The 12,673-nt window shown below is 50.7% G+C and overlaps 1 protein-coding gene across 1 annotated transcript; it reads right to left on the bottom strand.

Moving 5' to 3' along the window:
- Positions 1 to 8,851: 8,851 nt before the first annotated feature.
- Positions 8,852 to 10,447, bottom strand: SST (somatostatin). Its single transcript, XM_021536797.2, has 2 exons — positions 10,212 to 10,447; positions 8,852 to 9,355 (listed from the first exon to the last, which is right to left on the bottom strand). The coding sequence occupies exons 1-2, from the start codon at positions 10,347 to 10,349 to the stop codon at positions 9,143 to 9,145; spliced, it is 351 nt and encodes a 116-aa protein (XP_021392472.1). The 5' UTR covers positions 10,350 to 10,447; the 3' UTR covers positions 8,852 to 9,142.
- Between the last annotated feature and the right edge of the window lie 2,226 nt (positions 10,448 to 12,673).

Below are 12,673 nucleotides of genomic sequence, written 5' to 3'. Positions count from 1 at the left end.
CAGCACATCCAGTTGCCTGACATCAAAGTTCAACACAGACATGAATTTGCTCTTGGAGGGCCACATACAGGGCAGCCAATTATGTTGCATGTAAGTGACACAGCTCCACTCCAGGTATGTCCTTTAGCACAAAAACAGAGGGTGTCACAAGAACAGAGCAGCAAGGAATGGAAGAACAGAGCCTCTGCAGGCATCAGCCATGTTCTCATTGTGAATCATCCAGCTACACAGCCATAAAATTAGGCAGAAACCACACATGAGCACCAAAGCAGGATTTCATGAGTACTTGAGCAGCCCCTGGGCAGGTACAGCACTGGATGAATGGGATAGGTGAGAGGGTGGCCATGATTTTGTACAGCATTAGAGAGAATTATAGTCTGCAGCAAACCAGTCATTTTGGTCAATCAGAAAGGGTAATTACACTGAGATCTCTGGGAGGTAATTTTCTTGTTGGCTGGTAATCAGCCTGTGTGTTCCTTTCTTCTTATTTTAATTAAAAATATTGGTTTGCTATGTTCACCAGGCACCTAGCTTGCTCTGCCTGAGCACAAATGTTTAATAGCATTTTGTAATTGACTGAATTGTCTATTAGTAAAAAAGCCTTGTAATTTAGAGAGCATCATTAGTACTTACTGTTATACCTGACACAAAGCTAAGGACTCCCACCTTAAGAATTTAGAGACAAGAGGGGTGTTAAAGACAAATTAAGTCAATTTTACATGAGACTACTTGGAAAAGTGGAGCTGATGGATGGGTCAGGCATTGGCATTCTGCAGTCGTCCATAGCAGCTCTGCTCTCTCAAACTCTTTCAGTCTGACAAGTGAAAGTGGGTTTGAAAGTCAATGTATTGATTTTACCTAAGAGAAACCCTCAACTTTTACAAATGGCTTTCTCCTATGAGTTTCCTCTTTCAGCCTTTGTCTTTGGCAGGCTCCCTGGGCAATTGGTGGTCAATGTTAAGGCAGGTGGAAATGCTGTTTGGATGCCCTGATCTCTCTCTCATCTGGGAAGCAGGGCACGGTGTGTCTGATACTTTGCTAACTATGAATGTTGGAATGCTGGAAAATCCCATGGCAGGGCTCCTGTGAAGGCTGTTCAGGAAGGGTCAGGGCACAGCTGGTTCTCTGACCTGGCCAGATTTGTGTGCTCTGTGCTCAGTTCTGACCCAAGGTATCGGTGCTACCCACCTTACTTTTTTTAAAGGGCAAAAAGAGATAACTCACATGGTTATTCATGTAGGAGTTTGTTCTTTATTCGTTTGTGGTTCTCACCATCTGCCCACTGATGTGTGTGTAGAGAAGACCTGGATAATTTTGACGTCCCAGTGCTTTTTCTGCTGGTGGTTCTTCCTGCACCCAGGGACATCCCCCCAGGGAGAAACATGATATTGGCATCCTTTGAGGGGACCTGACTGGCTGGGAATCTCTTGTGGGCTGTTCAGCTTGCAAGGCTGTGTTGCTTTTGCAGGGTAATGGCTGTTGCTGCAGTCTTCCAGGTGGCAGAATGGCATCAACTCCTTCCCCTTCATGGACCGTCCTGTGATCTCTGTGGATCTAAGAGGAGATGTTTCCACCTTAGGGTATTCCCCAAGGGAGGAGAAGGAAGAAGCTTCTCTGGTGTCCTGTTCCGTCTGGATGATGGCCAGGCTTTGCTTCACACAGCTCTGCAAGAAGAGGGAGAGGTTTTCTATGAAAAACTCCAACTTCCCCAGGCCACTTTTTCTTGCATTCATATATAAAACTCCTCTAGACCTCCATACTCTATTTGGAGAAAATTTTCTAGAAAATTGTTTCTGAACTATCACCTTCCCTCCTTCTCTTACAGTTGTTTCACTTGCCCTGTGCTTGGCAGTAGGGCTGTCTGTCTTCTGGAGGGAAGCTTGTACCTCAGAGTCACTTGCATCCTGAGTCAGGGCGAGGTGGTGCAGCATCCTCACTTTTGTCAGCTCACATAAGTTATGCAGTGTCGGAATCTGAGGTATTGATGATTCTGAGATTGTAGAAAGTCTGTCTTTCTGCCCCGTTGCCAAAGAAGAAGTCATAATTCATCTGTGCTGGTTTCCAGGTTGTTTATTCTGTTTATCTCTAACATGTTCTGCTGCCCTGCCACAGCTCTGTCCTGCAGGGCAGCGTGTGGGGCTCTGCCCTCAGTGGCATGTTACAAACATTATACACCAGAAATTACCTGTGCTATATTTACAATAATGTGCCAATATCTGTCACCTACGTTGGACAGTGTGTCCCCAGCCTAAACCAACAGAAAAATGCCAACACCACAGTGAAACATGGAGGGCAGGAAGAAGGAGAAAAAGGACAAAACACACCCAGTTTCCTCCATCTTGTCCCCTTTGAACCCCTTATCTAGAATCCTAAAATTTTACTTTTGCACCCATGCCACGCTTAATTATTACTTATATCAAACACTCAGAGCTTGTAATTCATCCTGTAAGACTGAAAACTCTTTTCCATGGACAGAGATCACAGACAGTGTCTCTCGGGGCTCTGTCCAGGGGGGTTCCTGACCCCCTGCCAGGGTCCCAGACCTGCCAGGGCAGCCAGAGGGAAGCCCTGGATTCCCACAGTGCAACAGTTTTCAGGGTCTGCAGTGGGAGTTTGTTTGTCTGCTGCCTCAGTGTTTCCTTTGGAAAGTCTCCATGAGCATGTGGGCATCCAGCAGGATTGCATAAAGGTTGCTGCTGATGGTACCTGCAGAAGCCATGTGATCTTTCACAGCCACTTGGCCATCATCTCAGAAAGCTTAACTGGCTTCCCCTCAGAAGTCAGGCTGCCTTGGGGCACTAAAGATCAGCGTGTGGTCAGATTTTCCCAACACCCTCTTCATGTGTTAGTTTCTGATTTTCCTCTATGTCTCCAGTCAGGAATTCTAGCACTAAGGTAAAGAGGTTGTTCATTACATCCTGAAGCATTTCCACTAAGGCCTCCTGAGCCAGCTTCTTCTCCTGGAAGAGAGAGTTACAGGATGACACAATTACAGCACAGAATGATTTGTTCCTTCCCTCATTTCTTATCTTCTTCCTGCCGCTGGTTGATAAACTTGATTGATTGAAAGCTGGCTACAAGGAACTCATTAATGTGCCCAGATATGGCTTCTACTTTGTTCCTCTGTCTCAGGATCTCCTCAGTTTTTTTCTTTGCCTTATTGCTGGTGTCAGTATCACCACTGCTAATGTGACAAATAAGAGAATTGATGGTGGAGGTGACGTTATGACATGTGTCATCACTGTCTGAGGAGATAAGCAGGGTTTGGAATTCAGGGTTCATATCTAACTGGATTACATCTTTCAGTCTAAAGAGATTGTGTTTTCTGCAGACCAGCCTGCTCACTTGCTTACTTGCATGTGGAGGCAATGTCTGGGGAGCCATATCCACAACTGAAATTTCCTCCTTGAGGGCAGGTGGGCTCTGGCTTCAAGGGTGCATCTCTGAATGCTGGCAAGAGATTTCACATCTTGTGTTTGAACCATGCTGAGGTTTCTCATTGAAACATGTTGTTGAAGAAACTCTTGACCTGCCAGGTTCCTGTTTTGCAATATGACCCAGCATCCTCATATGTTCTTCAGGAAGATCCCCAACTGTTTTGAACAGGCTAATTCCTTCCTCTGCCCCTGCCACTGCTGCTTAGGCTGCAAAGTTTCAGAAGATCTGACTGAATAAGGAGAGGATGAAAACCATAAAATGTCATTTACATGGGAGCAGTTTCTTGAAAGTTGTCATTAGGACAAAACCCACTGCATTTTACCCAAGGTAGAACACTTATTATCACGTTATTTAACTTTATTCTGGCATGTTAAAAACTGGCAACTGTGACATGAGAAATGTCCTTTAGAAATGAGAAGCAGGCACTTAGTTTGGGGGAAAAATCCCTTGTCAGTGCCACAGCACTGCCTGCATCCTGACACAGCTCTGGCCCTAAGAAATGCACCATGGAAAGCCCCTCTTTGCAGGACCTCTGACTGCAGCCCATCTCCCGGTGCTGGGGTGGGAGCCAGAGGTGGAGCAGCTCCTGGCTCAGAGGACCCCCAGCATCAGCTCGGGCACACACGGACCTTGAGCAGGGCTCTCTGTGCTCTTTGGCTCTCTCTGCTGGCTGCAGAGCACCCCAATCCTGGGCTTGTGCTCGCCACTGTCCCCCCAAAGGCACCTTCTGGAGAGCACGCTTCTGTGGGGGCCAGACACACAGGGTGAGGAATATTGTGTTAGAGCCTCTAGGAAGAATCACAAACCCTGCCAGGCACAAGAAGTAAAGCAGGGAAAAAGAGATGCCAGAAAAGATTTACAAAAGAGCTTTGCAAATGTGACAGCTGATTTCCAGAGGGATCCTTTTTATTTCCTCAGTCATGAGCAAAAGGAGAGTTTTTCCTTGAAGGCAGAGTGCAGAGCTCTGTGTAAGGCAGCAAATGATCTACCCCGGGCAGAGCAGCACCAGGCTGATTGCTGGGCTGGGAGGGAATCACTGACTTGGGCTCTGTGCCTGGGACATCTCCTAGCAGGGGCTGTGGGATGAGAATGGAGGGCCCAGAGCATCTCTCAGCTCTCCTCCTGGGAATGCTTTCCCAGGGCTGGAGGCCAGACGTGCTTCATCCTCCTGCACCATGGAGCACAGCAGGCTGCTGCCTGCATGAGCCAGCTGCAAGGGAGGGGGAGGTGAGCCGTGGAGAGCATCAGGAGGGATGCTCTGTTATTGTACATCACACCAAGTCACTTTCTCTCTTGTCCATCAGCCAGTCTAGGTGATAAACAAAGCCTGGCTTTGCATTATTTCATGTTTTCTCAGGGAATATCTCTGTAGAAAATACTAGGGATCTTTGTTAGATTAATTTTGTTAATTGAGTGACCAGGTGTGTTTCTTTATCAGATGATGCTGGAAGTAATAGTTCACAGCCCAGGCTGGCACTTTTACTATACATATGAAGAAAAGTGAACTTGTGGCGGGGGGGGGTGGGGGGGGGGGGGGGGTTGTGGCTTTGTTATTTTTTTTTTCTTGTATTCTACAAGTTGTTTATGGGATAAGTTTTCTAAGACTGGGATACAAAACGTTTTCTGAGATACCCAGTATGTGGCCAAACAGCTATTGTCAGAGTGAAATTGGATTTTGGAAAAAAATAACAAATAATTACCTAATAAAATAAAGACAAAGGTGAAGGAAAAAGGAATAAAAGTGGGTTTTATTGCCTTATTCTGGTGATAAGCTGACAAAGAGTCAGAAGGTGTTCAGTGAGAAAAGAGTACAGTCTGTTCCTTTATCATAATAACTTTTATTGCCTAGGTATATCTTCTCTTACCCTGCTCAATAACCATCCTGCTGCTTTGCTTGCTGAGAATTAGGACTCTGTTGCAGCAGTGAGTGCTACTCTCCAAGAACCTGGTGCCCACCCATGCAGGGGCTGGGGGCAGATCTGGTGCTCCTCAGAGATGCTGGGAGTTGGGTGGAATTGAAAAGGAACTTTCCTGTGGTGCAAGCAGAGATGGGAATCAGAGATGCTCCCAGTAGCTGCAATCAGCTGGTGCAATTCTTGAGAGGAGCCCCAGAGGCAGAGTAAAGGCAAGAGCACCAAAAAGCATCTTATGGGCTCTTTTGTGGGGAGGAAACTTGTGCCCATGGGTCTAGGTTCTTGGTCTTTTCTGTAGAGCCAAAAGGAGTTAGGTGGTGCCAGAGTGGACTCAGGAAATGAACTCTGGGTCCCACAGGTTCTTCCTCTGCAGTACAGCTAGGATCACTTCAAGCTATTTGTCCCCAACAAGCCTTGTGGACCAAGGAGTACTTCTCTTTTTTACCAGTTAGAACTGCACCTAGAAATAATCTTGGGCTGCTTGCTAGATCAAGAGACATCCCCCAGCACCACTGGAGACTTTGCCTTTGGGGGTGGTTGAGAAGCTCCTCACTGACTTCCCACAGGTTATGTGTATTTCCAGGCCTTATACAATTTTTCTGGTTTTCATTAAGGGCAACCCTTCAAGCAGCAGTTTCAAGCTCTTTTATGTTCCTTACAGGCATTTCTCCACATTGCCTCAGGTGAATCAGCTGCTGCTGAAGGTGCCTGCTGCAGGGGCATCACTCGGATCTGCCCATGGCACCCAGTGCAAGAGGGGAGATGAATCAGCTGAGTGTGGATCACCACAGACCCTAAACTCCCAGACCCATGCTGAGGCTGTCCCTCCTCTCTGACCTGCAGAGAATGTGACTTGAGAACCTCCCCAGAAACTGCTCTGCTCTTGGGCAGCTCTGGCCTGTGTGCTGTACCTGTGTGCTCATCCAGACTCAGCCTTGCCCAGCAGGAGTGTTGCCAGCCTGGAGAACTGTTCCATGGCTCCATGTCTAGGGATTGAATATACTTTAGTCTCTTTAGCCCATAACTCCCACATATCAAAGGTGAAAAAGAAATCTTTCTTTTTCTTTCTAGTCTTTTTAGCTTGGCATGGCAAGACTGTCTCCTGCATCATGTTTGTACAGCACTTGGGATTGCTGGTGCTGCCACAGTGCAATTACATGTGGTGATACTGCATTTAATGCCTTGGAAGCCAGCTCCCCAGGCTCCAGGAACTCCTGAGCTGACACAAGGAGCAGTTTGTCTTTCTGTCTCTGAACTGGGGACATGCCTTCACCAGTACATCTTCATTAAGCTTCCCAGAAGCTGCCATGGCATACCATCAGCTCTATTGAAACAGTCTGGTGTAGCTTATGAATCACTGTCTTTAAATCCTGCTTGTGACTGAGGATCATCCTCATCCCTTTTTGGGATGAGTTTCACTCCAGCAACTGGCAGGATTAAACTCCCTTCAGAAGCATGGGTTGAGCATTATGAACAAGGGGAGAAGCCTCAGGCGAGTAGTGGTCTATTTATATCCCATGAAAGATGGACTCTGTGCATAAGAATATTCAAGCCCCTGGCCCCTCCACCCCCCTCCTGTTCCTCTAGCTGCTCTCTTGAGGCTGTCTCAGCACTGAAAAAATTAAGCTTCTTCTTGAAAGATAAGAGGAACCTCAGTCAACACAAGAGTGAGCAGCCAGGGACGGGGATGTCTCTGCTTTACTGAATCCCCTGAAATCTACTCTGTTGATGCTACACAGCAGCAAAGGAATCAGATGTGAGCTGGGACAATTGCTGTCTCCTCACAGAGCCTGTCTCCACATTTTCAAGCAGGGTCCTATTCTTACCCTGCCTGCTTTTTGAAGGTGATTACTGATCTATATTATCTGCACTTCTCAAATATCATTTTGGAGGCGTTTCTGTGCAGTGCAGCCCTGTCCATCCCCCAAGAGTGAGTTAATCCTGCACCCTCCACAGCTGCACCAGCTGCAGAAATCCAAGGCTCAAAGAGGGTAAGGCTCTCCCCCTGTCCCCACAAAGTGCTGTGAGGACCACTGTGCCCTGCCCAGTCTGCACCACCCCCAGCCATGGTAAAGAGGGCAGACCTAACCCCAAGGCACTCATGTGAAGCAAGCATTTCCCCAGACCACACCACAAAACCTATCCCTCTTCCAAGGAAGGAGGAGAGAAGCTCCCCGGAGCTGGGGAAGCACGGGATTGTGTCACAGCAAGGCTTCTCCAGCACTGCAGGGTCCCACTGGATCCTTAGCCCTGCCTGCCACTCCAGGGAGGGAGGGAAGAATCCAGCCCTGCCTCTGGCCCCCTCAGGGGCCGACAGCAGCAGCTCCCCTCCCTGGGCACGTCCCTGCTGCCTTTGCCTGTTCCCTTTGTTTGTGGAGGAGCCCAGCAAGCTCTGTAGCAGGGCTGGGATTTCACACTTGGCACTGCTACAGTTCCCAGCCACACGGGATGCACCTTCCCCTGCCTACAGGGAAAGGAGGTGCAGACCATGAATGAAAGCAATGGTCCATGAGCCATCAAGAATGATGCCCCACAGAGAGCTACGCTCAGCACAGAGCAGGGGCACCTTAACAAGCCTTCAGCTGGGGAATCCACCTTCACTGGAGTCATGCTGAGCCCTCTGCCCATCAACATCTCTAAAATCCCCCATTTTTTACCCTTCTTTCACATGTGATGGCTACAAAATACTTATTTTTAATCCTGAATGATGAATTTCTCATCAAAGTGGCACCTATTCCCTGTGCAGGATGTTTACTCTTCAGCTCCAATTCACCTGTGAGTGCGTGGCACAAATCAGCGCGGCAGAAAGCTGAGGCTCTGCAAAAGCATGAAAAATTTTTCTTCCACTGAGAAAACAATGTTTTTCTCACAATGCTATCTCCCACCCTGCTGAACACTTCAATATTGCCTTTCAAGACTATGAGGTGGGTAGAAAAACTGCTGTGACCAGTTCATTAGATGGAGAGGGGCTGGTGTCATGGGCTTGGCATCTCAGCTTTACGGAGATGCAAAACTGCCCCTGAACTGCAGAACAAAGGAAAACTTTCCGAAGGAATCCCAGAAGCAGTGTTTGTCAGGAATGCTGCAAGGAGTAAAATATGCCAGGTAAGAAAACCTTTTAGAGCCTGTGGCTGAGGAGGAGATGAGATGTATGGTGTAAACTTGTACCATGAACTACTTTTATTGTCCTCATCACTTGAAATACACAGCTAAGATTTTTACTGATCCCTCTGGTGACGGGTGTAAATCCTCCAGACTGACTTGAAGTGCCAGGCACTGTGGATTTGGATCAGCCACAACTAAATCACAGTGATATCTAAAATATCACCGTGGCTCTAGCTCTTTTAGTAAGACCACAGGAAAAAAATCACATTATGATACACTGAATGTGTGCATACGTGTGGATGTGGTGTTGGCTGCCCTGAGACAGGCAGCGTTCTGAAGATGAGCAGCCTGAGAGGTAACATCAGTTTTCTCATTGACCACCAAGCCTCAGCATCACCGTTTGAAACATAAATTTTATTGCAACAGAGAATTAAAAATAGTACATTTGAAAGAGTTGCAGAGTGCATGTCATCAAGGAACTAGTCAGAAATCACAACTCAAGCAAATCATGTACAATTGGAACAGAAAGTTTTATTAAAACAAGTGGAAATCAAACTCAAATTTTCCTTGTTTGTTTAATTTCACCATAACTGTGGATTGTGTATTTACAGTCTTCGCCTCTTGTGGTGAAGGTTCTGCTCAGGGCAGGGCAGGGATGGATGGGGAGGAGAGGTGGGTTTCAAAAGCTAACAGGATGTGAAAGTTTTCCAGAAGAAGTTCTTGCAGCCTGCTTTGCGTTCCCGGGGTGCCAGAGCGGGATTTGAGTTAGCCGAGCGCTCCAGCTCCAGTCTCACTTCATCCTGCTCAGCCCCTCGGGACAAGTCCTCAGACTCCAGGGCTTCATTTTCTGTCTGACTTGGCTCTGAGAGCAGTTCTGCCAAAAAGTACTTGGCCAGTTCCTTGGATACAAAAGACAGAAAGGGAAAAAGAGATAGAGAGACCACAATTACTGCTTGATTTTTGAGGGCTCACCACTCTGTTCCTCTAAGACTTCTCTGTGGCTGGATTAGAGACATTCAGGATGCAGGAGAAGAAGAGGAGCCCTGGTTTTCCAAAGAGCCCAGCCTGACAGCTGCTATGCAGCAGTGGTGTCTATAGCATCTACCCGGTGTGGGGAACAGCCTGCTGTCCTGTCCATGACAGGGAATGAACTTGTCTTTACCTTTTCTTCCCACAGCTCCAGCACTCAGTACCACGCTCGGCAAGGATGCCACGAGCATGCTGCTAAAGTCACACAGGAAAGGTCTTTGGGGGACCTGGCAGGGGACATTGAATAGGTCACCATCTCACTAGAACTTGATTTTCTTCTAGTCTCTCCAAGCCTCTCCTGTCACCCAGCATGGATAAGGCCATTGTTCTGTGCTCTGGGGAAGCCGCCTTCATTCTGTGACCCGGAGAAAACCTTGGGAGCTACACCAGGAGCTCTGCCCTGTGCTCCAGCAGTGCCTGCTCCTTACTGACCACCAGCACCCAGCTTGTCTGTCTCACCTCCCAGCACCAGCTGCCCAACCTGCCGATGGCTCAGCCCCGGTGGGGAACCGGGGATCTGCGGGGAAAGGGGGGTTCTGCAGCAAGGAACCGGGCGTCTGAAACGGGGCCATGGGGGAAGCCTGGCGAGGACCTGGAGGGGTCTGCAGCCGGGCTGCCGGGGCTGCGGCAGGGAGCGGAGGGGACGCGGGATCTCTGCAGCAGCGGGACGCTGCGGCGCGGCCGTCGGGGCGCCCGAGCGGTGCCCGCCCGTGGCGGGGCTCTCACCTGCTTCCCGGCGGCGGCGGCCAGCGACTTCTGCAGGAACTGCCGGAGCCGCGGGTCCGAGGGGGCGGCCGACACGGTGCCGAGGGCCAGGGCGATGGAGAGCAGGGCCAGGGCGCACTGGAGGCGGCACGACAGCATCTCGCCGGCGGGTCGGGCGCGGGAGGCGGCGGCGGCAGGCGCTGGCGGCTCCGCTGCGGCTCGGCTCCGGCGTTGGGGATCTCCTCGCCGCCCGCCGCCTTTATAAACCCTTCTCCTGACGTCAAGGCGGGGGCGCCCCCCTCGCCCCACGCCGCCGGGGGTGGGTCTCTGGGACGGGGTGGGGGGGAACGGGACCGGGGATGCTCCGCTCTGCCCGATGCCGGCCAAACCTCCACGGCTCCCCCTGAGCTCCCCTCTCCTCCAGCCGTCCCCCGGCCGCCCCCAGCCCCCGTCCCCAAATCACCGCGCTCCCAGAGCTCCCGACCCTGCCCGTCCGCTCCCTCCTCCCCGGCCACAAGCCCGCCGGAGCGGCGGTGGGGTCCCGGCTGTACCGCCCGCCCGCGGCTCTGACCCGGCGCCGGAGGGTGAAGCCCCCCAGCAGCCGCTCTGCCGAAGCCCCTCGCCCCGGAGCCAGTCCCGCCCCGTCGTGTGGAAACGGCTCCAGGGGCGCTGCAAAGGGTCCCCTAAAGGGGGATTGCCTCCGGCTCCTGCAGGGGGTGGGGGTGCCGAGGTGCCCTTGGGGATCCTTTTGCCTCCCCTGCCCCTGTGGGTCTCTCCGGCACCGGTTCCCGGGTTCCCTCCCGCGGGCAGCTCCGAAGGCAGCGGGAGCCTCGGGGAGGTGCCCCGGCTCCTGCCGCGGCTCGGCAGCTCCGGGAACCGATGACAAATCCGTGCCTGGCTCGGGGCGTGCTGGTCCCTGCCTCAGCCTGCGGGGACCCTTGTCTCCATCGCAGGGTCGCTGGACGTGCTGGCTCCTTAGCATGCACCTGTCCCACTGGGATGGTGGGACAGCCTCTCCCACTCCTCCAGCCTCTCCTGTGAGCTGGCTGGTGCCCACAACAGGAAAAGCTGCTTCAAACCCCCTGAAGGATCAGCCTCCTCAGCTGTCTCCCAGCTGGCAGGAGCAGGGCAGGATGTGCTGGAAAGGGCCTCTGTTGTCAAAAAACGAGTATCAGATTCTCTCCTATCTCAATTTCCAGCTGAGAAAAATCAAGGACTTGAGAAGAATTCAAGTATTGCAAAAAGGTCTCCAGAAACCTTCAAAATGGTATTTTGCTTCATGATGAATTAATGTGCATTCTCTGCCCCACTTTCAACCCTGGGGCTGCTGTCTGGGTTTGTTGAAGCTGACCAGGGAGTGTGAAGCATGAAACAAAGTGTTCCTGCTCTGTTTTACAGTCCAACACGATGAATTGGTGCTGCTTTCTGGTTCCAGACCAGGTAGAACTTTGGACTGCACTACAACTGCCCTCCCTGGATGCTGCCTCCCTTCCTTTGTGCAGTGCAGCTCTGCAGCCTCACATAGCTTTCATCCTCTTCATCTTTCCCGAATTGTGGAGCAAAATTAATAAAATCATGAGAGAATAAGCTTTCATTTGTAGCCCATGAGACCCTGAGGGTTGGGTTTACTTGTGCTGCATTTACAGCCAGTTTTTCCCCATCTGCCTGATGTGAACAAGGCCAAGCTCTGTGCTCCTGAGACCCTGTCTGTCTTCTTTCACTGGTCTTGCTCTGGGGAAACCGGTGGAGAAGAATCAGCCCCTGCTCTGGTTTAGACAAATTCCCTGGCTTTGGGCACAGGACACAGCCTCCTACCAAGGACAAGGGAAGTGACTGGACCCAAAAGAGCAGATTGTCCCTAAGGGCTGTGACTGTCAGAGCTTTTCTCTCCACCAAGATCCTGTGTTAGCAGCTGGACCAGCATCTCTCTCCTCCTGTGGGCAAAGAAGCAGAGCCAGTCCTGGGTGTGGCAAATGGCCAAGGCAGCAGATGCCAGGGCACCAAACCTATCCTGGACCTCTTGCCTGCCTTCAAGAGAGGCTTCCTAGGAAAGGATTCTCTCAGCAATAATAATTTCACCACTTTTGTAGATGTGCCAGAAGCAGCAAGCTGGGCTCTTCCACTCTACTTGCACTGAAAATAGACTTGTTTTGTAGCCCTCAGGCTCTCCTGCTTGGCATAGCCCAGCCCAGCTGTGCCTCAGCAGTGCAAGCCTGGGCCAGCTTTGTAGAAGGCTCCAATTCCCCACCAGCTTATCCCATCTCCCACAGCCCAGGGCTGCTTGGGTTCTACACTGGAGAGCAGCAGAAATGGAAATGAGAAACAACACTGGGTTACTTCAGACTCCCCTGTGGCTTACTGGAAGCTGTTATCTAACATCCCCTTCCACTGCACAGCAGGCGACTCTCCAGGCTGGCACCCCTTCTTTTATTCAGCGTATCACCCCAAGGGGATGGGGACACTGGGAACTGCCATCACTCCAG

Source organism: Lonchura striata, chromosome 10 (genome assembly GCF_046129695.1).
Source record: "Lonchura striata isolate bLonStr1 chromosome 10, bLonStr1.mat, whole genome shotgun sequence".
Taxonomy (NCBI): domain Eukaryota; kingdom Metazoa; phylum Chordata; class Aves; order Passeriformes; family Estrildidae; genus Lonchura; species Lonchura striata.
This window is presented reverse-complemented; position numbering and strand designations above follow the sequence as displayed.

Coding starts and splice junctions, on each gene's coding strand:
- SST (XM_021536797.2), bottom strand. CDS start 10,349: ATGCTGTCGTGCCGCCTCCAGTGCGCCCTGGCCCTGCTCTCCATCGCC. Junction 9,356..10,211: donor CCGCCGCCGCCGGGAAGCAG/GTGAGAGCCCCG, acceptor TTTGTATCCAAG/GAACTGGCCAAGTACTTTTT.